We start from the raw sequence: 24124 nt of genomic DNA, 5'->3' as shown, positions 1-24124 counted from the left end.
CTTAGACAGAGCAGCGATTTCCAAAATGCTCCTGGCTGCCCCCCCGCTGGCCCTGGCACGTGTAACCGGGGGGCAGGAGGAGGGTGGCTGGGGTTTTCCTCTGTTTGCTCACTCTGGGACAAGCGACTGTACTGGCACAACCTCCTTGTGGGATGGAAGCAGCAGATAACTCATCCGGCTGCGTTTAACTCTTCCCGTCCAGGTTTTGTCCTTCCTCATCCTCTGGTCAGTGGAGGTGTCCAGGGCTGGGGGAGGCGTGGGCAAAGCCTGAGCCTGGAAACCCCCACATGGGTTTTGCTCCCATTTAAGGCCAGCTTAAGGCCTCCTGAGAGAGGCACAGAGGTTTCTGCTCTTAGGTAATGTGGTTTATATGACACTAATGCCCAAGGGAAAAGTGTTAGACCTGCTGCCAGGGGAGCAGGGACGTGCCTGGGGGAGCTGGGTGCACCCCGTGCCGAAGGCGTGCCGTCACTGCGGAAGATGACCCAAGGGGGCCCCTTCTGCCACGGGCAGGGTGGAAATAGCACTTACTGGATCCGATGCCGAGCCTCTGAAATTTGGGTGCTTTAAACCAAAAGACGTTCAGCTGACCTCTGCAGAGGAAAGAAGATCCCCATCCTGGGCTGGTGCTGCCTGGCTTGTGGTGCTCAGCGAGACCCTGACCTGGGGCCTCGAGGGATTTACAGTGAGAGCTTGTCTTGCTGCGATGCAGAGCCCCGGGGCTTGCTCTGCCCCTGTCCTCCTCCATGGGGCTGCAGCGCTGTGCCCTGGGCATGGGTCGTGTCCTCCAGCCCCATCCGGGCAGGTTTTGTCTCTCTGCAGTGTGCATGAGCAAGGAAGGAACAGAAATAACACCCCACGCTTAGGGCTTTGGAGGGACCAAGGGGGAGGGCTGGGAGCTGTCTTTCATCTCCCTCTTTAACTTTTCAGGAAAACCCAAGTTATAAAGGAGACGTGGCTGAGCCCAAAGCAGTGCCCACGGTGAGCTGTGTGCAGCCTCGCTAGCAGAAATGCTGCTGCCGCTGCCTGAAACCACGCTGCCTCTTAGACTCTGCCTGAAAGCAGGGAAATGCCCCGAAAAAAGAGCCCGCCACGGGGACAGTGCCCGCGCTGTGCCGCCGGGTCCCGCTTGGTGCTGAGGTTGTGGCTGGAGGCTGTCCTGGCACAGGGCTGCCGAGCAGAGCATCCCGCATCCCGCACTCTAGAGTAGCATCCCCATGTCCCGCTTGCAAGAGGACCCCACCAAAATCTGTTGGAGAGGGGTCCCAGTGCATGTTGGATCCCCAGGCCACGGGGGTGTGCAGATGAAGTGCTGGTAGAAGAGAGACCTGGACTTTATTTTTTTTTTTTTTCCTCTTCGGTGAGGTTTGGAGAAGGGGTGGCCTCGTAGCTCAGGGGCATCGCGCCGCGCTTGTGCTCTTGCAGCCCCTCGTTCGTTTCCGTGCTGCGAGGCTCAGCCCGGCACCCGAGCCAAAGCTTCTGCGCTGAGCGTAGCCGCTGCGTGTCCTCCGATGCTGCGTGCGCAGGGAGGCTGGGCTCGGCGGGGCGACCTCCCCGCTCCGGGCTCAAAGCCCTTTTCCCTGGTGCAGGGGGGCAGCAGCCGCTCCAGCCGCAGGAACACGGGGGAGAAGATCAAGTACCGGCTGGTGGCCGTGCCCCACGGCAATGACATCGCCTCCCTCTTCGAGCTGGACCCCACCACGCTGCAGAAGACGGACTCCTTCGTCCCACGGTACGTGAGCACGCGCTGGCACGGAGGGGTTGAAATAAAGAAGGGAGGATTCATCCACGGTGGGAAGTTTTGGCACGGGGTGGGGGGCTTTGCTGGGTGCTGGGGGAAGCGGCGGGTGCCGGTGTGACTGCGCGGGGGGTGCTGACCACGGCACCGTGCCGTCCGCAGGAACTCGTACGTGCGGCTGCGCCACCTCTGCACCAACACGTGGATCCAGAGCACCAACGTGCCCATCGACATCGATGAGGAGAGACCCATCCGCCTCATGGTGCGGCCCCGCGCCCTCCTCCTGTCCACAGATTTACCCTCTGGCTCCTTCCTCCTTCCCACCCCGCTCTGCCCAGGGGCACCCTGACCTTCACCCAGGGACTGAAGTACCGTGATGACCCAAGGGGGCTGTGGGACGCCAGCCCCCAGCCTCCCCCAGTCACCTAGAGCCCATCCCAGTCCTTTCAGTGGGGACAAACTGGGCCCCTGGTGCCAGCTGGGTGGATGTGGGGACACTTGGTGCTGCCCTGCCTCTGTGACACCGCTTCCCTGTTCCTTCCCAGCTGGGCACGTGTCCCACCAAAGAAGACAAAGAAGCGTTCGCCATCGTCTCCGTGCCCGTGTCTGAGATCCGGGACCTGGACTTTGCCAACGACGCAAGCTCAATGCTGGCCAACGTGGTGGAGAAGATGAACGAAGGTTTTCTCAGCCAGAACGACCGGAGGTAAAAAGTCATTTCCCCGTGGAGATGGGGCTGTGCTGGAGCCCTCCAGCATCTCTGCAGGATGGGGCCCCTGCCTGGGTCTTGGTGCCGGCTCTGCCTTTCTTTCCTGCCCGTGACCCAAATCCACGCCTGCTTCTCCCAGGGATCTGGCGAGGAAATCAGATAACAGCACAGACCCGCTCTGGCCCCTCCTTTGCTGCTAGAAAAATAACCGAGGGGCTGGGAGATGGCCTCATGATAGGGGCAGCCTGGTTAGTCACGGTGTTATTTTTAGGTGGGTGGGTTCTTGGCGTTTCCTGAGCAAACACAGATACCCGGTGGGACAGAGTAAGCTGCTGCCGCCCTGCCAGCCCGCCCCACGCTGGTCCCATGGCGCTTGCACCGCTCTGAATGTGACTCAAGGGGCAGAGGCATTGAACGCAAAATCCCCGGCGTGAATCACGAGCACAAACCCATGACATTTACCATGGCACCTGACTCGAGACAATAATTTCCGTAGGAACCGCAGGGGCTGCAAAGCCTCACGCTTCAGGGCAGCCACTGGCCTCTAGCAGTAGGGAGGATTGGCCAGCAGCTTCCCCAGCAGCGTTTTGAGCCCCGAACGTGGGGTTTTTGGTCCTACAAAATGTGCCAGCAGCGTTGCAGGCACCTGAGCATGGGTGGGCTGCGTGCGGCGGGCGAGTGGCCTCCCTGGAAGGAGGGTCCCACCGCCCCGCTGGCACCGTGCCCCTTTGCAGGTTTGTGATCCAGCTGCTGGAGGACTTGGTGTTCTTCGTCAGCGATGTCCCCAACAACGGCCAGAACGTGCTGGACATCGTGGTGACCAAGCCCAACCGGGAGCGGCAGAAGCTCATGCGGGAGCAGAACATCCTGAAGCAGGTGAGCGGCCACGACCGTGCACCTGGGCAAGGCTGAGGTCCGGCGGTGCACCAGGCACAGCTGATGCCCAGCCATGCATGGGAGGCGGCGTGGAGGGTGACACAGCACTTACATCCCCGCTTTTGGGGCAGATCTTTGGGATCCTGAAAGCCCCCTTCAAGGACAAGGGTGGCGAAGGGCCCCTGGTGCGGCTGGAGGAGCTGTCGGACCAGAAGAACGCTCCCTACCAGTACATGTTTCGGCTGTGCTACCGCGTGCTGCGGCACTCCCAGGAGGATTATCGCAAAAACCAGGTGGGTTGAGGGGTAGAAGGAGGGAGCCCCCATCCCGCCTCGTGTTGCACAGCCCTGGGGGGCTGCAGAGGTCGCGGTGGGGTAGGGGAGCATCAGCAGACCCAACCGTGCAGCCTCACACTCGCTATCTCTCTGCCCGCTCCAGGAGCACATAGCCAAACAGTTCGGGATGATGCAGTCCCAGATCGGTTACGACATCCTGGCCGAGGACACCATCACGGCCCTGCTGCACAACAACCGCAAGCTGCTGGAGAAGCACATCACAAAGACCGAGGTGGAGACCTTCGTCAGCCTGGTGCGCAAGAACCGCGAGCCACGGTGCGTGCCCCAGCGCCCCCGTCCCGAGGGGCTTTGAGCAGCGTGACGGGTGGGATGTGCCTTGAGCAGGGGTGGAAAGAGCCCCCCCGTGGACCCCCCTTTCACAGTGAGCTGTCTCTGCCCTGCCCTCGCTCCCCAGGTTTTTGGACTACCTCTCGGACCTGTGCGTGTCCAACCACATCGCCATCCCTGTCACCCAGGAGCTGATCTGCAAGTGCGTGCTGGACCCAAAAAATAGTGACATCCTCATCAAAACTGAGTGAGTAGTCATAGGGAGAGATTTTCCACGGTTGGGGTTCAGTGCCTGGCCCTGCCTGCTGCTGTGGTGCCCCTGGAAAACCTGGAAAACCCCCGTCACGCCCTGAGGTGCTCCATCCTCAGCAGCATCTCCAGGTTTACTCCTTCCCCACCCCAGGCTGCGGCCGGTGAAGGAGATGTCCCAGACCCACGAGTACCTGAGCATCGAGTACTCGGAGGAGGAGGTCTGGCTCACCTGGACCGACAAGAACAACGACCACCATGAGAAAAGCATCCGGCAGCTGGCACAGGAGGCCCGGGCTGGCAATGCCCACGATGAGAATGTCCTCAGCTACTACAGGTGACAATCCTGTGGCACGCTCTCCCCAGGCTCTGGGGAGACGGGGTGAGGACGTAAGGGTTGCATGGCCTCGCTCCTTCTCCACCTCGTCCCCACGCAGGTACCAGCTGAAGCTCTTTGCCCGCATGTGCCTGGACCGCCAGTACTTGGCCATCAAAGAGATATCCCAGCAGCTGGGGGTGGATCTGATCTTCCTCTGCATGGCGGATGAAATGCTGCCCTTCGATCTCCGGGCGTCCTTCTGCCACCTCATGTTGCACGTGCACGTGGACAGGGACCCCCAGGAGCTGGTGATGCCTGTCAAGTTTGCGCGGCTCTGGACCGAGATCCCCACGGCCATCACCATCAAAGAGTGAGAGGCGCTGGGGCTTTTGGGGGGGCGTGGGAGGTGGGGTGGCAGATGTCCTCCTGTGGTCTCCATCATAGTCACAAGCATCGCTCCTGACCGTGACGGCTCTCAGCAGCCCCTTGGGCAGTGCTCCTGCCCGGCTGGGGCGAGGAGACCCACTGCCATCCAGCTCATCCTGCCATCTCCCCTCGCAGCTACGACTCCAACCTCAACGCCTCGCGAGACGACAAGAAAAACAAGTTTGCCAGCACCATGGAGTTCGTGGAGGACTACCTGAACAACGTGGTGAGCGAGGCGGTGCCCTTCGCCAACGAGGAGAAGAACAAGCTCACCTTCGAGGTGCGAGACCTGCTGGTGTCACTGGCACCTCGCGCAGCCATCGGCCACATCCACGCCTTGCAGCTGCCTCTGGGACAAGGCTGGCCGTGCCGGCGTCCCATGTTTACATCCCCGAGCACAGCAAGGTCTGGAGCTTGCCTTTTCCTTCCCCAGGTCGTCAGCCTTGCCCACAACCTCATCTACTTCGGCTTCTACAGCTTCAGTGAGCTGCTGCGCCTGACGCGGACGCTGCTGGGCATCATCGACTGTGTCCAAAACCCGCAGCTGATGATGCAGGCGGTCTACAATGACGACGTGACGGGTGAGCCCCTGCTCCAAAACCAGGCACGGTCCCAGGGGAAGGTAGTTCCCGTGGTCTGCCCAGTGCTTTCCAGTTTGGGCTGCAAGAGAACAAGCTGCAGGTTTGGTCGTGTGGAAATTTGGGCTGGGTCTGCAACAGGAGACAGGAGATGCTGAGTCCTTGGCCACAGCAGAGAAATAGCCAGTCCTTCCTGCTGGTTCTCTGGTTAACGTCGACATTTGCACTCAAAATGGGTCCTTCCATCACTCTTCTCCCCCCTCCCTTTCCTCCGCATTAACTCTGCCCACTGTGGCTGCCTCTGCAGGGAAGAATGTGCGGAGGTCGATCCAGGGCGTTGGGCAGATGATGTCCACCATGGTGCTGAGCAGAAAACAGTCCATCTTCAGCCCCCCGAGCCTCAGTGCTGGCTCTACTCCAGAGCCAGTGGACAGAGGGAGGAGCATCGAGAACGAGAACATCGTGGTGATGGAGACCAAGCTGAAGATCCTGGAGATCTTGCAGGTGGGAACTGGAGGAGCATCATGGAGCTGCGGGTGGGACCTGCGGGATGGGGTGGGAAGATGTAGTTTTCTGATGCAAGGAGGCAGATGGTGTGACGAGAGGTCTCACTTTTGCTTTCTTCCCTCCCCGCTGCTGCCAGTTCATCTTGAACGTGCGGCTGGACTACAGGATCTCCTACCTGCTTTCCGTCTTCAAGAAGGAGTTTGTGGAAGTCTACCCCATGCAGGACAGCGCGGCCGACGGGACGGCTCCAGCCTTCGATTCCACAAGTAACTCTTCCCCTTTGCTCCTGGTACAACCTCAGCTCCAGCAGCTCTCCATCCTCCGCCTCTGCTGGCAGGGAGCCCGGGGGATCGGAGTTTGTGCAGGAGGGACGAGGTGTCCCGTGTCCATCGTGGATGCTTGGGCATGGGCTGGGGAGCTGGGCCGGATCCTGCGGGGTTTCTGCTGATGCACAGGGATCGTGTTGGCCGCCCCATTCATCTCCCTTTCCTCTCCCTGCAGCTGCAGCCATGAACCTGGACCGGATCGGCGAGCACGCAGAGGCCATGTTCGGTGTGGGGTGAGTCCCTGCCCCTCCGGTGCGTAGGTAGCCTGGTCATAGGGCCCTTCCTTCTCCTGCCCATACTCACTGCCGAGGCTGAGAGCTGCAGGTGATGAGGAAGACGAGGCTCTAAAGGCTAATGCAGCTGTCCCCATCAGCCCCAAGGGCTGACTGAGTGCATGCAAGCTCCCACGTGGCTAACACCAAACGCTTTCGTCCCGGCTTCAGGAAGACGAGCAGCATGCTGGAGGTGGACGACGAAGGAGGGAGGATGTTCCTGCGGGTGCTGATCCACCTGACGATGCACGACTACCCGCCGCTCATCTCCGGCTCCCTGCAGCTCCTCTTCAAGCACTTCAGCCAGAGGCAGGAGGTCTTGCACACCTTCAAGCAGGTAACCCTGGAGCACCTTGGTGCTGGTCCTGGCTGGGGTGGCTGCACCCGATGGCCCCTTTGCTTGGGAGGGGGGTCCGGGTGAGGATGGGAGTGGGGTCCATGCCCCAAACCAGCTGCACAGGGGAGCCCCCGGGAATGTCACTGCAGGTTCAGCTCCTGATCTCAGCCCAGGATGTCGAGAACTACAAGGTGATCAAGTCAGAGCTGGACAAACTCCGCACCATGGTGGAGAAATCTGAGCTGTGGGTGGACAAGAAAGGCAGCGTCAAAGGGGACAGCACTGGGGATGGGAACAAGAAGGAGAAGAAAGAGGTGAGAGCCCTGAGCAAGGCGCTGGGAAACAAGTGGGGAGAGGATGGGGGGGGCAGAGGAGCAGCTCACTTCAGTCCAACACCCGGCAGCTCTCGGTGGGCCACGCACACCTCTTGTAGAAGGGTCCTGTGGGGTGCAGTTGTGGCCCAGGCTTTGCAGAGGTGTGGTGGGACCCTGACGCTGCTTCTGTCCCCTCGCAGCACACCGCTGATGAAGAGGTCGTTGCTCCAGGAGAGAAGAGCAGTGAGAACTATCAGATAGTCAAAGGGGTGAGTGGGACCGAAAACTGTCCCCAGGGCTGGCTGGGGCACCTGCGAGAAGGGACAGGGAGAAACTGGGGGGGTAATTCCAATCTTTCCTGAGTTTCAAGTGTCCATTGGTTTCAATCTCTTCTGGGGCACGTCTGGATATCAAGCAGACCCCCGGTGCTGGTGGCCATCCTGGTGGCTCCCGGGCTTAACTCCCCTCTGGCCACGCTTCTTCTCTCTCCAGATCCTGGAGCGGCTGAATAAGATGTGCGGGGTTGGCGAGCAAGTGCGCAAGAAGCAGCAGCGCCTGCTGAAGAACATGGACGCCCACAAAGTGATGCTGGATCTGCTGCAGATCCCCTATGAGAAGGTAGGTGGGCAGAAGCCAGCTGGTCCCAAAGTGTCTGGGCCAAGGGGTGGGGGACATGGGGACACCGTGCATGGCTGGGTTCTGTGGCTGGGCAAGGCAGGAGGGCAGCAGCCTGCTCCATCCCTCACCAACCCTGGGTGTTTGCCCCCTCTCTGCCCTTCCTCAGGGAGATGCCAAGATGCTGGAGATCCTGAAGTTCACCCACCAGTTCCTGCAGAAGTTTTGTGCTGGCAATCAGGAAAACCAGGCCCTGCTGCACAAACACCTCAACCTCTTCCTGACCCCAGGGGTAAGGAGAGGGGGGCAGCGGGTGGTCACAGGCGGCAGCACAGGGAGAGGCTTCAGCACCGCTCCTGGAGCTGAGAGCAAGAAATGGAAAAGCTGGGAGGAGACCCCTGGAAGAGGCAGGGCTGGGGCAGGAGGGGAGGCTGTGCCTCGCAGCCCCCAGCCTCACTCCGTCCCCCTGGTCCCGCAGCTCCTGGAGGCCGAGACGATGCAGCACATCTTCCTCAACAACTACCAGCTCTGCTCAGAGATCAACGAGACGGTGCCGCAGCACTTCATCCACTGCGTGGCCACCCACGGCCGCCACGTGCAGTACCTGGACTTCCTGCACACCATCATCAAGGCCGAGGGCAAGTACGTGAAGAAGTGCCAGGACATGATCATGACCGAGGTAAGCACCTCTACCCCTGCTCCCCTACGGGGTGCAGGGGGGCACGGCTCCCGGAAGGAGCGTGCTTGGCTTCTCCCTCGGGCAAGAGCCTTCCCAAGCATGCTGGTTTCTCCCTGGAGTTGGAAAAATCTCCAAGAGATGCAAAAGTCTGAGAGCCAATAACCATTCTGGATTGTCTCAAGTTGTGATTTATGATTGCATTGCAAACGTCCAGTTTTCCCCATAAACGCACGACCCGTTCACCCTGGTGTTCCCTCTCAGCCCTCCCCGGTGCACAGGATGCAGTTTTCTGCCTCTCGAGGTTTCTCACCCTCCTTCTGCGGAGCGGTGACCAGTGACCCTTCCCCACAGCTCACCAACGCTGGGGACGACGTGGTGGTTTTCTACAACGACAAGGCGTCGCTGGCCACCCTCCTGGAGATGATGACGGCAGCCAGGGACGGGGTGGAGGAGAACAGCCCGCTGATGTACCACATCTCCCTGGTGGACCTGCTGGCCGCCTGCGCCGAGGGCAAGAATGTCTACACGGAGATCAAGTGCACGTCCCTGCTGCCCTTGGAGGACGTGGTGCGGGTGGTGACACACGAGGACTGCATCACGGAGGTACGGGGTGCCTCTCGAGGAGGGCACCGGCGGCTCTGCTCTGTTTTCTGTTCCTCTGATGGTGCCTGCACCCTGTCCTCTCCCTCCCCGGCAGGTGAAGATGGCCTACGTGAACTTTGTCAACCACTGCTACGTGGACACGGAGGTGGAGATGAAGGAGATCTACACCAGCAACCACATCTGGACTCTTTTTGAGAACTTCACCCTGGATATGGCCCAGGTGTGTGGGGAGGGCTGGGCAGGGGCGACATGGCAGCAACGGATGCTGCATTGGGTGGGGACTGCTCGGTGCCACCGAGGCTCCTTGAAGCCTGGGGAGTCAGACAGGGGGCATGGGCACCACGGGGACTTGTGTAGCTGCCATGCTGGGGAGCAGTCAGAGCTCTGGCACGGACCCAGGACCTGTGTCACCATCCATGTCCCTTGGCTAAGCAAGGTCTCAGCAGCACTGCGTGGCAGCATCATCCTCCCAGGATGCTTGGTCACCTCGCTCCGGTGCAATCAGCATCCTCCCTTCTCCTCACAGATGTGCAAAAAGCGAGAGAAGCGTCTGCCGGACCCCACGCTGGAGAAGTACGTGCTGACGGTGGTGCTGGACACCATCAACGCGTTCTTCAGCTCCCCCTTCTCGGAGAACAGCACCTCTCTGCAGGTAATAAGGCGCTGCACGGCCGGGCCACGCACAGAGAGGGGAAAGGGGCTCACCAAGCCCTGAGAAGCGAGGTCTGGAAGCACCTTGCTCTGGTCCAGACCTGCCTTCTCTCTCCTTCAGACCCACCAGACCATTGTGGTGCAGCTTCTCCAGTCCACCATGCGGCTGCTGGAGTGCCCCTGGCTGCAGCAGCAGCACAAGAGCTCGGTGGAGGCTTGCATCCGCACGCTGGCCATGGTCGGTAAGGAGCCATGCCGCGGGGATGCTCTGCTCCCCCCAGCCACGAGGATGCAGCTGCCCGAGGCTGTTTCTGCTCCAGCAGAGCTCTCTCCCCTCCCACAGCCATGGCAGGGTGCCCTGGAGAGGCTGCTGGCTGGGAACGGGGAGGTTTGGCTCTGGGATGTGTTTTTTGGGCTGTAATTTTGGTGACCGGGGTGGCCAGAGGCGAGCTGAAGGCTGGGTTTGGTTGGGAGATTCCTGGTGTGTCCCTGCTGGGGCCGGGCCCAGAAACAAAGCCGGTGTTTACGGCCGATTTCCCTCGCCAGGACTTTGCCCTCGGCCTGCCTGTGGCTGCCTGGCTCAGCGCGAGGGTTGTCAGCACTGAGTCACTGTGTGGAAAGCATTGCGCGGTGGTGAGACACCGGGTGGGGACAGCGGCCAGAGCCTTAGGATTCCCCTTTGTAATTATAGGCAGGGCGCTTACAAGCTCCTCGTGCTGGGCTTTCCCAACTGCAAAGCAGAGGCAGTGCCTCTTTCGGTCCTCTTTCTGTCGGGCTGGGGGGGCTGCAGGCAACGTGGTGCTGCTCTGGGGAGGGATGGATGGAAATCCTGCACCCCAACCTACCTGGGGGCTTTTTCTCTTGTATTTAACTCCTCTCCTCTGTGCTGCAAATGAAGAGCAGGCGAAGGGGTGCCCAGCCCGAGGCAGTGTGGCAGGACCCAGCCGATGGCATGGGCTGGGCTGTGGCTGTCCCCAACCCCAGCTCCATCTCCCGCAGCCAAGAGCCGCTCCATCGCGCTGCCCATGGACCTGGACGCCCACGTCAGCTCCCTGCTCAACAGCAGCTCCACCAGCACCGTGCAGAGGAACACGTCCAGCTACAAGACCGCCACGCGGACCTTCCCCCGCGTCTCCACCACCCCAAACCAGTGGGACTACAAGAACATCATAGAGAAGCTGCAGGTACGGGACCGGCAGGCGGTGGCGGCGCAGGTCAGCAGCGCAGCACGTCTCCGCTGCGAGGCAGCGAGAAGGCATGGGTGTGCTGCAGGGTCCCTGTCCCGTATTTGTGTCTCCTTGGCGCGTGTTGAGCTAAAGGTGTGCACTGTGACTTGTAGGACATCATTAATGCCCTGGAGGACCGCTTGAAACCGCTGGTGGAGGCTGAGCTGTCCGTCCTGGTGGATGTCCTCCACCGGCCAGAGCTGCTTTTCATGGAGGGGACGGAGGCGTACCAGCGATGCGAGAGCGGAGGTTTCCTGTCCAAGTGAGGATGCTTTGCAATTGCCATGGGGTTGCTGGGGAAGGGCTGCTGACCTTCTCCCTCTGTGGGCTGTGCATCCCGCTACGCACCTGCGGAGTGGAGGGGTGCCCTTGGGGACCCCGTGTCCCTCTCGGCTGCGTGACGGTGGCTCTGCTGTGCGCGGCCAGGCTGGTGCAGCACACCAAGGACCTCATGGAGACGGAGGAGAAGCTGTGCATCAAGGTGCTGAGGACGCTGCAGCAGATGCTGGTGAAGAGGAACAAGTACGGTGAGAGGGTGAGCACCGCGGCCCCATGGCACGTCCCCAGCCCCACTCCTCGGCTCCGGCTGCCCGAGCTGGCAGCACCCTCCCCGTCACAGCCCGTGGGCGCTCAGCCTTGTTCTGCTCTGGCGCTGGCACTGGGAGCCTCGTGACGTTTATTTATCTTGGCAGGGCAACCTGCTGCGGAAAATGCTCCTGAACAATTACCTGCAGAACAAGAAGTCCAGCTCCAAAGGTGAAATCATGGATGCTGCTGGGGGAGGTGAGTGCCCCTCTCCTGCCATTCCTCGGCTTTCTGCGCTGCTCTCGCTCACATTGAGTGCCTGGTTCCCAAACCACGGTGGAATAAGTTCTGTAGCTGGTCTCCATGCTTGTACCTCCATGGGAGTAAAGGATTTAGGGAGAAGAAGGGATGGGCCTGAGATGCCCCTGGGAGTGACTTGGCCGTGCTCCTTCTCTTACACCACCATCATATCCGTCTGTGTCCTCTCCTGCAGGCCAAGACCAGGACTGGTCCGCTATCGCTGCTGTCCAGTGCCGGCTGGACCGAGAAGGGGCCACCAAGCTGGTGGCTGACCTCATCATGAACACCAAGAACGAGAAGATCTTCCAGGAGAGCATCCTGCTGGCCATTCGGCTGCTGGATGGAGGCAACACCGAGATCCAGGTGCCTGTGGTGGGCACCAGTCCCCGGGGACTGGGCAACCATGGTTTGATGTGTTTAGGGTCCCATCGTGCAGAAGACAGGGGCGCAGGGCAGCCCTCAGCCCCTGGTCGGTCCCCGAGCAGCAGACTTTACCAAAATTTTGGGTGCATGCATTTGCTCGCCGTCTGGAGGAGGAACTGCAGAAATTTCTCTGCTTTCGGGTTTTCCAGCTCGGTGGCTGGATGCTATGAAAGGGGCAGGTTGTTGCCGAGGGTTTCTGGAGTAATGCTGATGCCCTCTGCCGGGTATCACGGAAATGACTCAGATTTCCAGCTCTCAGGTGATAACTTGCAGGTTATCTTGAATTCCTTATCATGGGGAAGCCAACAAACTGTACACACAAAAATCATGGGCTTCCAAGCCTGGAGCTGCTGTAGTTGCTGCTTGCTCTGTCCCCAGCCCTGCCCAGGGTCAAAGGGGGCACAGGCACAGGGGACGATGCACCTCTGTAAGTCCAAGAGGACTGTGATCTCCAGGGCTATTGGAAATAAACCTGCTCACCACGTTATCCCAGGCAAGGGCTGGAGTGCTGGAGGCTACTGAATCAGAGGGGCAGGCTGGGGTGGTTTGGATACTACAGCGGAGACTGGAACTGCTGTCCTCCTTCCTCCCAGAAATCCTTTTACAACCTCATGACAAGCGACAAGAAGTCCGAGAAGTTCTTCAAAGTTTTGCACGATCGGATGAAGAAGGCGCAGCAGGAGACCAAGTCTACGGTGTCGGTGAACATGAGTGACATTGGAAACAAGCCTCGTGAGGACAAAGACGAGCCTGACCCTGGCACCAAAGGTATGGGGCCGTGTCCTCCCAGCAGGGCCAATGCCTGCCTCGTTGGACAGCCTGATGCTAACGAGGTTGGGTTGCCCAGCAGGACGAGGAGAGGCCTTCGTGATGCCTGGCACCCCCTCCCGATACCCGCTGGCGTTAGGGTTTCGGAAGGGCCATGACGGTGGAGAGCAGGGCCAGAACAACGAAATGGGGGTGACGGTTCTGATTATGGAGCCTATCCTGCGATTTCTGCAGCTGCTGTGCGAGAACCACAACCGGGACCTCCAGGTTGGTTCTGGGGCCTGCCGGGGACCGGGGCGGAGGCCGTAGGACTGGGGTGCAGGAAGGATGGGCTCTGCCTCAGATGGGTCCAAAAGGATGTTGTGCTGGCTTCTCTGTGCCTCAGTTTCCCCATCTGCAAATGCACCATCCTTTAGGATTAGCTTTGCTTGGTGTCCTGGAAGGAGCCGACCATGGCACAGCTGTTTCCATGGGACTGGGTACTGCTCTCAGGGGGGTCTGTACACTACAGGGGTGGCCCCGAGCCTAATTTTGCATCAAAATTAGCTGGAGGAGGGGGTGCTGGGAGCGGGGCCAGAACCTGGCGCCCCTGTCAGAGTGATGCCGCTCAGGCTTGTAACTGCAGGCTTTGCTCGACAGAACTTCCTCAGGTGCCAGAACAACAAGACCAACTACAACCTGGTGTGCGAGACGCTGCAGTTCCTCGACATCATGTGCGGCAGCACCACGGGGGGGCTGGGGCTGCTGGGGCTCTACATCAACGAGTACAACGTGGCCCTCATCACCCAGACCCTGGAGACCCTGACCGAGTACTGCCAGGGGCCCTGCCACGAGAACCAGGTCCGTGCGTGTTGCTGCAGGTCTGGGTCGGTCCTCGCAGGTCCCATCCCATCAGGGATGCCCAAGGAAGGATTTTGGGGGATGCATGGGAAAGCAGCAGGGATAGGGACAGCTCTGGAGTTTAGGGTGTGAAGGAGAGCGCAACGTGGGCTGCAGGGGTTCCCCGTGGTGCACAGGGACAGTGTGTGGGTTACGAGCTCCTGCTTGGCTAGATAATATGGTGATGCAAAAAATAAATATGGTGATGGAAATGGTGCCACTGCCAGGGAGAGGAGGGATCTGGGGCTCCTGGAGCAAAAGTGATGGGTCAGCGCTGAAAGCAGGGTGCTGCTTTGGACCTGAGCTGTGTTGGAGGTGAAGCTGGGAGGGATGGCAGCACCCGTGGGATAACCCCAGTGCATTGCTGCCCTAGAGCTGCATCGTGACCCACGAGTCCAACGGGATCGACATCATCACAGCCCTCATCCTCAACGACATCAGCCCCCTCTGCAAGTACCGGATGGACCTGGTCCTGCAGCTGAAGGTAGGCAGGGCCCGGGGCTGGGATGGCGGGCGCGTGTGTGCAGCACTGCGTGGGCTCCCGGCTTGCTGGCGTGTCCGTGGGCTGAGCTGTGGGGCGAGGGGGGTCGGAAGCAGGGGCTGCGACAGGTCCTCATGTGCATGAACTGGGGCTGGGCTGGTTCATCTCCAGTGTGCAAGGCCTGGGTTTATGACGGCCCGTGGTGCAGGGGGTTCTGCCCACTGCGAGGTCCTGGGGACAGGCAGGGCATAGCTCCTCTCAGCACGGGCTTCTCCCTGCCAGGACAATGCCTCCAAGCTCCTCTTGGCCCTCATGGAGAGCAGACACGACAGCGAGAATGCCGAGCGGATCCTCATCAGCCTCCGCCCGCAGGAACTGGTAAGGGCTGAGCGGGGTGGGGGGGTGGGGGGGTGAAAGAGCCCCTGTAAGCCCCTGGGCTTGTGGCTTGTGCTGGAGCTCCTACACCTCCGGGTCCTGGTGCAGTTTCTGGCTTGCAACCCCAAAACCACCTTGGGTGCTGCCCTGACACTACTCACACGCCACAAGCATCCGTCCTGAGCGGGGTTCCCAGAGCTGTTTGTGGCCGGAGGAGGACAATGGGGTGAGGAGATCAGGACAAGCTCACCTGCCCTCTGCTGCCTTCCAGGTCGACGTGATTAAGAAGGCCTATCTGCAGGAGGAAGAGTGCGAAAACGCTGAGGTTTCCCCCCGGGAAGTCGGCCACAACATTTATATCCTGGCGCTGCAGGTACTGACGCTGCAATCTGCTGTGACAGCAGGGTCCCCACCAGGCTGGGCTTCCCGTGCTGTGCTGGGCTCCCACTCACCAATTTGCGCATTTTTCTCTGTTTATTTACATTTCCTCCAGCCGGGCTGGGAAATGTGCTTTTTGCCTCCCACAAAAACCCAGCACCTTGGCTCAGTGGCCATCCCCTCCGGTGCGCACCCCGTGTCCCACTCTGGTGTGCAGAGGCCGCTCCGTCCTGTGCTAACCCACTCTCGCTGTCCCCCTTCCAGCTGTCCCGACACAACAAGTCCCTGCAGCAGCTCCTGAAGCCGGTGAAGCGAATCCAGGAGGAGGAGGAGGAGGGCATCTCGTCCATGGTATGGAAAGCCCTCGGGAACAGAGGCAGAGCTCCCCGACCCCGAGTGGAGGCTGCGGAAAGCTGCTCCTCCCGGCCTCGCTAAGCTGCCCTGCTGCTTGTCGTTCAAGATTTGATGGGGTTTAGTGTTCCTGGGGGTGGGGGGACTGAAGAAAGATTTACAAGAGCCAGTGTAGCCAAATCTGCAACGCAATGGCACATGCACCCGTGATAACCCAGCTGCGGAGAGCTGCATGTGCGGGGCTCCGTGGGGAAGGCTCGGCCACGGGTGACATCCAGCTTGCTGCAGGGTGCTGCCCTGCTTTGCTGCTGCTCCTGGTACCTGCTTCCTCCCTTCCCTTCAGAAAGGGAAGGACTGAGTCCTTTGCTGTCATTTCTTGCCTCTGCCTTAGATCCCGTACAAGATTCAGCAGTAATGTGATTTCCCTAGGGTTTTAGGGGCATTGATTTGTAATTTGTGGATTAGCAGCTTTTGGATGTAATTATTGCAGAGAATCGAATGTCTGTCACCTCAGGGAGCGCTCGTACTCCTCTAGGAACCTTTAATTCGTTTGCTTTTCCTTGAAACCTAATCGGGTTCAGTACGTTTTGAGGAACGGTGTTGTCAGTGCAGTTAGACCCGAATCCCCCCGGCCGTTCCCACTCTCATCCTCTCTCCTCTCCCCACATCCCAGCTCAGCCTAAATAACAAGCAGCTGACGCAGATGCTGAAGTCGACGGCTCCCATCCAGGAGGAGGAGGAGGACCCGCTGGCGTATTATGAGAAGCACACGTCCCAGATTGAGGCAAGACCTGTTTGCTGCTGGGTTGCTAGTACACACACGGCTGATGAATCCCACGTGTGCTCCGGCTGTCTCGTGCCCGGTTATTCTGCACCGGGAGCCTTCCTATCCCTGTGCCTGCTAAAAGCAGACGGGTGCTTTGTGCTGCAGAGAGAGCTGGAGGCAATAGCAGAGCCTGTTGGGTGCTAGGGGAGCACAGGGTCCCCCCAGACCCTTCCTTTCTCTCCCCGTGGCAGCTGGGATGCAGTTGGAGCAGCCCCATCCTTGCTTGTTGGTGTGGTCCACGTGCTGTCAGTGTTCGTCCCAGCACAGCCACTCAAGGATGCCTTTGCTGGGCGGAACTGTAGCGTTAGATGTGTGTCTGGTGATATTTGGATTTGGGGAGGCACAGCCGGGGCTAGGAAAGCGGAAAGCAAAGCGTGGTACGGGCAGGATCTGACGGCACCCTCCCCTTCGCCCTGCTTCCTGCAGATTGTGCGCCTGGACCGAAGCATGGAGCAGATAATCTTCCCGGTGCCTGGCATCTGTGAGTTCCTCACCAAGGAGACCAAGTACCGGCTCTTCACCACGACAGAGCAGGACGAGCAGGGCAGCAAAGTCAGTGATTTCTTCGACCAGTCCTCCTTCCTCCACAACGAGATGGAGTGGCAGAAGAAACTGCGCAGTAAGAGCAAACCAGACCTTCCTTTAGCACTGGCCAGCATGAGCTCTTTGAATAGCTCCTGTTTTGAACCTGGGGGGCCAGCTGTGCTTTGAGGGGGCTGTGAATCCTGGCAGCAGCCTGCAGATTGCACCTCTGCCCCCTTGTGCCCCTTGCTCTCTGCAGGGCACAGTGTGCTCAGCAATTTGCAGGGAGTGGAGGTTAATCGAGACCTTCCAGCCCAGGGATATTTCCTCCATGCCTGTTAGTGCAATTCCTCTATGCCTCTTACAGCACATTCTCTGGGACAACACCGACAGCTGTGTTCCCCTACAAAGCCCGCTCTTCATTTGTTTTCAGCTGCCTTTTCCTAAGCCAGCATCTAGCAGCTGTATCTGGGATATAAACTTGTTCCTCTGCACCATCCAGACCCTAGGTGCTTTCAGGGCTGCACCAGTACAGACTTCCTGGCTTAAAATAACAGGAGCTCCGTCAACAGGAGTTGCACTATAAATACTGCGATACAGCTAAGAGGTAGTGTAGCAGCACTGAAAACACTTGCAGATCCAGTCTAAACTATCTTAGGAATTCGGCAGGAAACAAGTTTCCAGTATGGCTGGGAAGTTGCTGGCTGGGTCTCCTTTGGGACGGAGAATCAGGCTGAAAACACAAAGGCGCTGTTGTTTTGAAGGATGCGAGGATGTAGGAGGTGGGAGATGGGGAGGAGGGGGAAGCAAAGAACGAAGCCAATCTGATTCCAGGGGGCCAGAGCAGGTCAAAGGCCCCAGGAGCCGAGAGGTGTGAGCGGTAACGATTTGAACGTGCACTCGTGTTTTAGCAGATGAGGAGGGAGCTTTTGTCAATGGCATGAAGGAAGCGGGAGGCAAGGGTTCCCTCCAGGCCCGCTCGCTGCACTGAGCCGAGCCGTTTGGATGTCGGGGAGGTCCGAGCCTTCCCCAGCTGACACGAGGTTGGCTGAGATGTGTGTCTGCCTCCTCTCCCTCCAGGCATGCCGCTGATGTACTGGTTCTCCCGCAGAATGACGCTCTGGGGAAGCATTTCCTTCAACCTGGCTGTCTTCATCAACATAATCATTGCTTTCTTCTACCCCTACGTTGAAGCCACTTCCATGGGTGAGTGACCCTGCATTTCCTGCTCCACCGGGTGGTGGACAAAGGAGACCCTCGTGTGCAGGGAGCACCAGTCCCCTTACTTCTGTTCTCCCCACCCTTTGTCTCCTCTTGACTCCTAAAGCCCCAAGCCTTTTCTGCTGGTCCTGGCAAGGGACTGAATCAAGATTTCAGTTGCCAGCCCTCCCACGACTTCCTTCTTAGGGAACAGTCTCTTCTCCCCAGGCTGTACTTTCTGTGTTTGTAAAATGGAGGAAGTAATGATAGAATATGTACCAGCTGTCTGGAAGTCTTAATCATTTACAGTGGTTGTGAGATCTCAGATAAAAGATGTTACAGAAGTGTATCAGTAAGGACCATCTTAGCCAATACTAGTCTCTGCAGTCCAAGCAGCATTTCTGTCTTTCTTCCCTCTGATAATCAGCACGTTAGTTTTTTTCAGCCACTTTGGACAGCAGCACAGTGTCGGATTGACGACGTGTATTTAACTTCATGCCATTTAGTTGTTGTGGGTCTTCTCTTCCCAGGAGTGCTGGATTCCCCACTGATCTCGCTGCTCTTCTGGATTCTGATCTGCTTCTCCATCATGGCCCTGTTCACTAAGCGTTACGGTGTCAGACCGCTCCTCGTGGCCCTGATCTTGCGATCAATTTATTACTTAGGGATTGGACTCACTCTGAACATCCTGGGAGCTCTCAATGTAAGTTCTCAGCACGCTGCTAGAAAAGGAGCGTAACATCTCATAGCACAGGAGACTGTTCTGCATTCCTGAAGTGCAGCAAACCTCACTCCTTCCCATTTCTGGTTGTTCTCCAGCTGACCAACAAGATTGTGTTCGTAGTGAGCTTTGTGGGCAATCGTGGCACCTTCATCCGAGGCTACAAGGCCATGATCATGGATGTGGAGTTTCTCTACCATGTTGGCTACATCCTGACGAGTGTCCTGGGACTCTTTGTGCACGAGCTCTTCTACAGCATCCTGGTACAGTAAATGCAGATGTTTGGGGCACAGACATAGCCAGACCACCCCCTTAGAAGCTAGAAGTTTCCTGTGACATCTTCCAGGAGTTGATCGATAACGGCAGTGAGAACAATGCACTGTGCTCTAATCTTTGCGTAGGCTGATCTTTCTGCCTTCCGCCAGTATCTATTACTGTCTCTCCCAGTCTTTTGCTATCAGACTCTTTCTAATCTCTACTGTGTACTTTATCTGGGTCAGCTGGGAGACAGCGTGAGCTGGTGAGGGCAGAGGCAGGGGACGTGTGTCCTATTCTCAGCTCTCCTGCTGTGCATAAGTCACTTCATCCTTCTACAGTAAGATGGAAAACTTAAATGCTTTATGTGAAAGTTAGTCAATGTCTCCTGAGTGATCCAAGATCTCGGGATAAAAGGGGTATAGGTAGGCCAGGCATTGTCACAGAAAAGCACCCTACGGCATTTCTTTGCTCCTGGTCCTTTCAGCTGTTTGACTTGATCTACCGCGAGGAGACCTTGTTTAATGTCATCAAAAGCGTGACGCGGAACGGGCGCTCCATCCTGCTGACAGCCCTCCTGGCGCTCATCCTCGTCTACCTCTTCTCCATCGTGGGCTTCCTGTTCCTGAAGGATGACTTCATCCTGGAGGTGGACCGGCTGCCGGACAGCAAAGCCAAAGGTGCTTCAGGCCGTGCCCTCGCTGGCTGCGGGGCTTGGGCCAGGCAGAGCGTGGGCCCCTTCTGCAGCTGGATCATTGCATGAGACCCTGGGAGCACGGGGCCAAGCTCCTGGGAGCACTGGTTTGGGGTTGGCGGAGAAGGCAGCAGCCTGCACCGACTTAGGGACCTCCTGCTGCAGAGAACGGGGTTTTGGGGACTAGGAGTGACTGCAGAGAAGTTTATAGTAGAGGTCTTACTGAAACCTAAGCAAAAGATTCAAAACCTAGAAGAGGCTAGGAGAATACAAATTAAGCTTTTTTTTTTTTTTCGCATTGCTTGAATGGTACAATGAGATGCAGTTGAAGAGCACCTGGACACAAGCAAAGAGCTTTGCTAAGGCAAGCTGATGCCCTGACAAGGCTGTGCTCTCTTTTACTTGCAGATGACCCCTTGGGGATGCAAAGGAACATGGAGACCTTCATGGAGTCATGCAGTGGAGACAAAATTAGCTGCTCTGCTGTGCCCACTGCCTTGGAAGGTAAGCAAGCTCATTAGAAAGCTGAGCTCTGTTAGCAGCAGAGTAGGCTGGCTGCTTTGTTTGTTTCCATCTTTGAAAAGATGCTGTAGGATTTTTCTGAGCTCGCTGACAAACAGCCCACTGTTTGGCACATATTAAGCAAGAGGCCCGCAAGCTCTGTACTGACCCTGGCATAAAAATGTTGAAATAGATTCAATTTAGTCATAAAGAAAGTGGGAGCTTTGGGAACGCTCAGCCAAACACCTCCACTGCAAGGAGCAAGCTGGAGGAGCTGCTGGTTGGGAGATCCACACCGAGCACCTGCTCCCAGATGGGACACGGCAACTCATCCTGTAGCTTGGGATTCTTTGCAGTGGTACTTCTGCCCTGTGTGTGCTCTTTTTGCTTTTATTCCCCCCTGCCCTCCCTCTGGTATTCTAGAAGCAGACGCTGACCAGTGGGAACGAGCCTGCGACACGCTGCTCATGTGCATTGTCACTGTCCTGAACCACGGCCTGAGGAACGGAGGGGGTGTGGGTGACATTCTGCGCAAGCCATCGAAGGATGTGAGTTTTGGCAGCACGTCGGGCCCCTCTCTTCTGCCAAGTCCTGCTGCAGATACCACTGTGGAGCTGCCCTTCCTCCCTGGAAACTGCGGCGCTGCCAGCTTTTCCCCCTACAGCTGTCCTTCGGTGCTTTCCTCCTCTCTTCCCCACCACACCCCAGTTATTGCTCCTCACCTTGCACCCTCAGCCTACGGCCGTTGCAGCAAAGCACAGTTGGAGTGGCTGGAGGAGAGGTGTGCAAGATGCATGTCTTTTTTTTCCCCATTTGTCCATTACAGGAATCCTTGTTTCCTGCTCGGGTTGTCTATGACCTCCTCTTCTTCTTCATTGTCATTATCATTGTCCTCAACCTCATCTTTGGGGTCATTATTGACACCTTTGCTGACCTGAGGAGCGAGAAGCAAAAGAAGGAAGAAATACTGAAGACCACTTGTTTCATATGTGGTGAGTGCTAGGACCCCGGCTCACCGTGCCTACAGGAATTGCCCCCACGTGGTTCCTCTCTTTTAAGGTCGACCTATGGCATGAGGGAAGGAAAGAAGTTTCGGCTGGTTTGGGTTTTCATTTGGTTCACAGCAAAACTTAAAGCTGTTCACTGATGGGTCGCTGCAGAGTGAGGAGGCTTAAACAAGGACACAAACCGAGAGGGGAAATTATTCCTCCTCGCCTCCTCTTAATGCGGTGTTAAACTAAATGCCACCTTGCGGTGTTCTCATCGCTGTGATCCCTCCTGGGACCAACAGTTATCAAGTGGGGGAAAAAATGCACCATATTACTAAGGAAATGAAATACAGGAAAATGTTCCAGAATGCTTTCAGTCATAGGAAAGCATCCATAAAAAACAATCCAAGCTTAAATATAACTTTTTTTTTTTCCTTATAGGATCCACTGGGTGCATTTTGTTCTTTCAGACATCCAGGCAGGAAGCATAGCTGGTAGTACTTTAAATAGAAGCCTCCTGAATACACGACTGGGTTATTTTCCCCCTGCTTTCAATGCTTGTTATGTGCTAAATGCCAACTAATTATTAAAAGCACTTCTTGAAAGTCACACCTGGGACAGGAGGCAATTATCTGTACTTCCTTTCGCATTTGTTTGCTTGCTCACTTCTTACCTTCTCCTCATCTCCTCTCCACCTTCTCTGTACTTGACTGCCTTTCCCAGGACTCGAACGGGACAAGTTCGACAACAAGACAGTGTCCTTTGAGGAGCATATTAAATATGAGCACAACATGTGGAACTACTTGTACTTCATAGTGCTGGTGCGAGTGAAAAACAAGACAGACTACACCGGGCCTGAGAGCTACGTGGCGCAGATGATAAAGGTACGCGTCCTCTTGGAGCAGCTACCCCAGGGAAATATTTGAGAACAGTGGGCTCGCCAAAGAAAAACAGCTTTGAGAAGGAACTTTTGCAAAATATTTAAGAATGTTGTTGTTCCTTGGTTTTGTTAGGTGGTTAATTCCACTTGGCAATCTCAGCCAACAGCGCATTGTCTATTTGATGTTTTGTACTGTGTATTTAAGGATTGAACCAAGGGCAGAACCAGGCAGCACAGATTATGACTTCAAGGTTATTTCAAGGCAAAAAGGGAGGGTGAGGAAATTCAGAAAAGAAAAACCCCTGAACTTGAATCCAGATGGCTGTATGAAAAAAGGTGCAAACAGACCAGCGGTGGAAAATTTGCAAGGATACATACAAAACGAGCCTTTGAGAATTTCTTTAGTCCCCGAGCATAGGCAGGCTTCCTGTTAAATTCCACCTGGTCTCTTTCCAGAACAAGAACCTTGACTGGTTCCCTCGGATGCGAGCCATGTCGCTGGTCAGCAATGAAGGGGAAGGAGAACAGAACGAGATCCGCAACCTTCAAGACAAACTCAATTCCACGATGAAGCTGGTGTCCCATCTCACCTCCCAGCTGAATGAGCTGAAGGAACAGGTACTAAATGCTTATAAAAATAGGAACGCTTGAGGAACACCTGACTGTAACCCCCCCCCCAGTCCTTACCAAAATAGACAGCGAGGCAGAACAGGAGGCAGAACCAGCCCGATCCAGTACAACTCTGGATACAAAGCAAAGGGCTCGTGTTCCTGACCCCCAAAAAAAGATCTACTCTTAGGTCGTGTGCTTTTTGATACTTCCTCACCAAACTCATAGGGTGTTCAGGCAGATGCTTAAAGCAGCCTAGTCAGTCACAGACCTGAGAAGCACGCTAATGAACAGAAAAAAATCTGGTTTCCTACCTCATTTTTGTCCTTGTCTGAACTCTAGATGACAGAGCAAAGGAAGCGCAGACAAAGGATGGGGTTTGTGGATGTCCAGAATACCATGAACCACTAATTCAGAAAAAGCATCAGCTTCACCCACCGAGGGACTGAACGTATCTATCAGCTGCCGAGGCTGCTTATTCCTGGGTCCTGCGCATGGACATCGCTGTCAGAGAAAGCCGGGCCGTGCGGAGGGGCTTCCAAGTCAACATTTTCCTTCGATCGCTTGTAAGCAGTTCAGGAAGCAATGACTGGCGAGGATTCCTCAATACCTGGACCCACATGTTACTCCAATGCCCTTATAGGAAGATAAATTATACAAGACTTTTATTCCTCATTGCAATAACTCTTTATTTTGCAGATGTGGGGGGTTGTATCTTTATCTCCATGTGCTACATGTGGGTGGCCTCCACCCCAGGTGTAGCGTAACTAGCGGTAGGGCTGCAATATTTAACGTATTCCAGGAGCGTCACTAGTAAAACGTGGAACTTTGCAAACCAACCATCATCTCTGCTGTACCTGTTCCATGCCGATTCCTCTCCATTTAAAGAGTTCTGTTCATCACGGTGGTGCAGTAAAGAGGCGCTAAACTCAAGGCTGTGGATTTGAGCATTTAACTCACCAGATGAGGATGTGTACCTGTGCTAGTACTACGTGGACTGGTCTTTTGTCTTCTGCGGACAAAGAATATCTGGGCAGTAGTAGGAGACTGCAGGTTTCCAGGAGTTCACTGTGAAGGGGTGTCCTGTGGTTTAGTTTCATCTCTGGCGTAATGTTTTACTTTTTTGTTGTTGTTGTCGTTGTTACTTAAGAACTAAAGTGTAAATTGCCTTAACTAAATTAAAGACAAAAATCAAGTTATAATAAAAACTTAAACACAGTAAAGAAACCTCCCTTCCTGTACACTCTGGGATGTAACAGGGCTGCTAGAAATAGAAATACAGAGCAATCCAAAGACCTGAAGCCAAAAGGTCTTACCCTAAGTGCTCCACGACCCAATGTTCTTGGTTCCAGCTGTTAAACATTAAAATGTATTCATAGAGAAGATGAAGAATGCTACC

The 24124-nt window shown here is 56.6% G+C and overlaps 1 protein-coding gene across 2 annotated transcripts in view; it reads left to right on the top strand.

Moving 5' to 3' along the window:
• Nucleotides 1-23952, top strand: part of ITPR3 (inositol 1,4,5-trisphosphate receptor type 3) — a 40506-nt gene extending 16554 nt beyond the window's left edge. The window contains exons 10-58 of one of the 2 annotated variants that reach the window (XM_040535855.1): nt 931-981; nt 1590-1732; nt 1901-2000; nt 2284-2444; nt 3182-3323; nt 3455-3616; nt 3762-3934; nt 4074-4193; nt 4350-4532; nt 4633-4884; nt 5076-5220; nt 5374-5521; nt 5826-6022; nt 6162-6291; nt 6527-6584; nt 6795-6960; nt 7110-7274; nt 7475-7543; nt 7767-7892; nt 8059-8181; nt 8368-8568; nt 8920-9171; nt 9266-9391; nt 9698-9823; nt 9944-10064; nt 10822-11006; nt 11162-11310; nt 11475-11583; nt 11741-11831; nt 12067-12236; nt 12890-13064; nt 13144-13331; nt 13704-13904; nt 14317-14427; nt 14707-14802; nt 15071-15172; nt 15442-15528; nt 16202-16312; nt 16781-16973; nt 17957-18082; nt 18607-18779; nt 18896-19060; nt 19540-19732; nt 20155-20250; nt 20671-20795; nt 21074-21239; nt 21960-22120; nt 22573-22734; nt 23068-23952. In XM_040535855.1, the coding sequence (XP_040391789.1) occupies nt 931-981; nt 1590-1732; nt 1901-2000; nt 2284-2444; nt 3182-3323; nt 3455-3616; nt 3762-3934; nt 4074-4193; nt 4350-4532; nt 4633-4884; nt 5076-5220; nt 5374-5521; nt 5826-6022; nt 6162-6291; nt 6527-6584; nt 6795-6960; nt 7110-7274; nt 7475-7543; nt 7767-7892; nt 8059-8181; nt 8368-8568; nt 8920-9171; nt 9266-9391; nt 9698-9823; nt 9944-10064; nt 10822-11006; nt 11162-11310; nt 11475-11583; nt 11741-11831; nt 12067-12236; nt 12890-13064; nt 13144-13331; nt 13704-13904; nt 14317-14427; nt 14707-14802; nt 15071-15172; nt 15442-15528; nt 16202-16312; nt 16781-16973; nt 17957-18082; nt 18607-18779; nt 18896-19060; nt 19540-19732; nt 20155-20250; nt 20671-20795; nt 21074-21239; nt 21960-22120; nt 22573-22734; nt 23068-23136 (7044 nt within the window). In that variant the 3' untranslated portion in view covers nt 23137-23952. The remainder of the gene's footprint in view (nt 1-930; nt 982-1589; nt 1733-1900; nt 2001-2283; nt 2445-3181; nt 3324-3454; nt 3617-3761; nt 3935-4073; nt 4194-4349; nt 4533-4632; nt 4885-5075; nt 5221-5373; nt 5522-5825; nt 6023-6161; nt 6292-6526; nt 6585-6794; nt 6961-7109; nt 7275-7474; nt 7544-7766; nt 7893-8058; nt 8182-8367; nt 8569-8919; nt 9172-9265; nt 9392-9697; nt 9824-9943; nt 10065-10821; nt 11007-11161; nt 11311-11474; nt 11584-11740; nt 11832-12066; nt 12237-12889; nt 13065-13143; nt 13332-13703; nt 13905-14316; nt 14428-14706; nt 14803-15070; nt 15173-15441; nt 15529-16201; nt 16313-16780; nt 16974-17956; nt 18083-18606; nt 18780-18895; nt 19061-19539; nt 19733-20154; nt 20251-20670; nt 20796-21073; nt 21240-21959; nt 22121-22572; nt 22735-23067) is intronic. The other variant, XM_040535856.1, reaches the window with a different exon arrangement.
• Nucleotides 23953-24124: the final 172 nt, after the last annotated feature.

The sequence above is a fragment of the Cygnus olor genome, chromosome 24, assembly GCF_009769625.2.
Source record: "Cygnus olor isolate bCygOlo1 chromosome 24, bCygOlo1.pri.v2, whole genome shotgun sequence".
Classification (NCBI taxonomy): Eukaryota; Metazoa; Chordata; class Aves; order Anseriformes; family Anatidae; genus Cygnus; species Cygnus olor.
The sequence above is the reverse complement of the archived record's forward strand: the minus strand, read 5'-3'. Positions and strand labels throughout refer to the sequence as shown.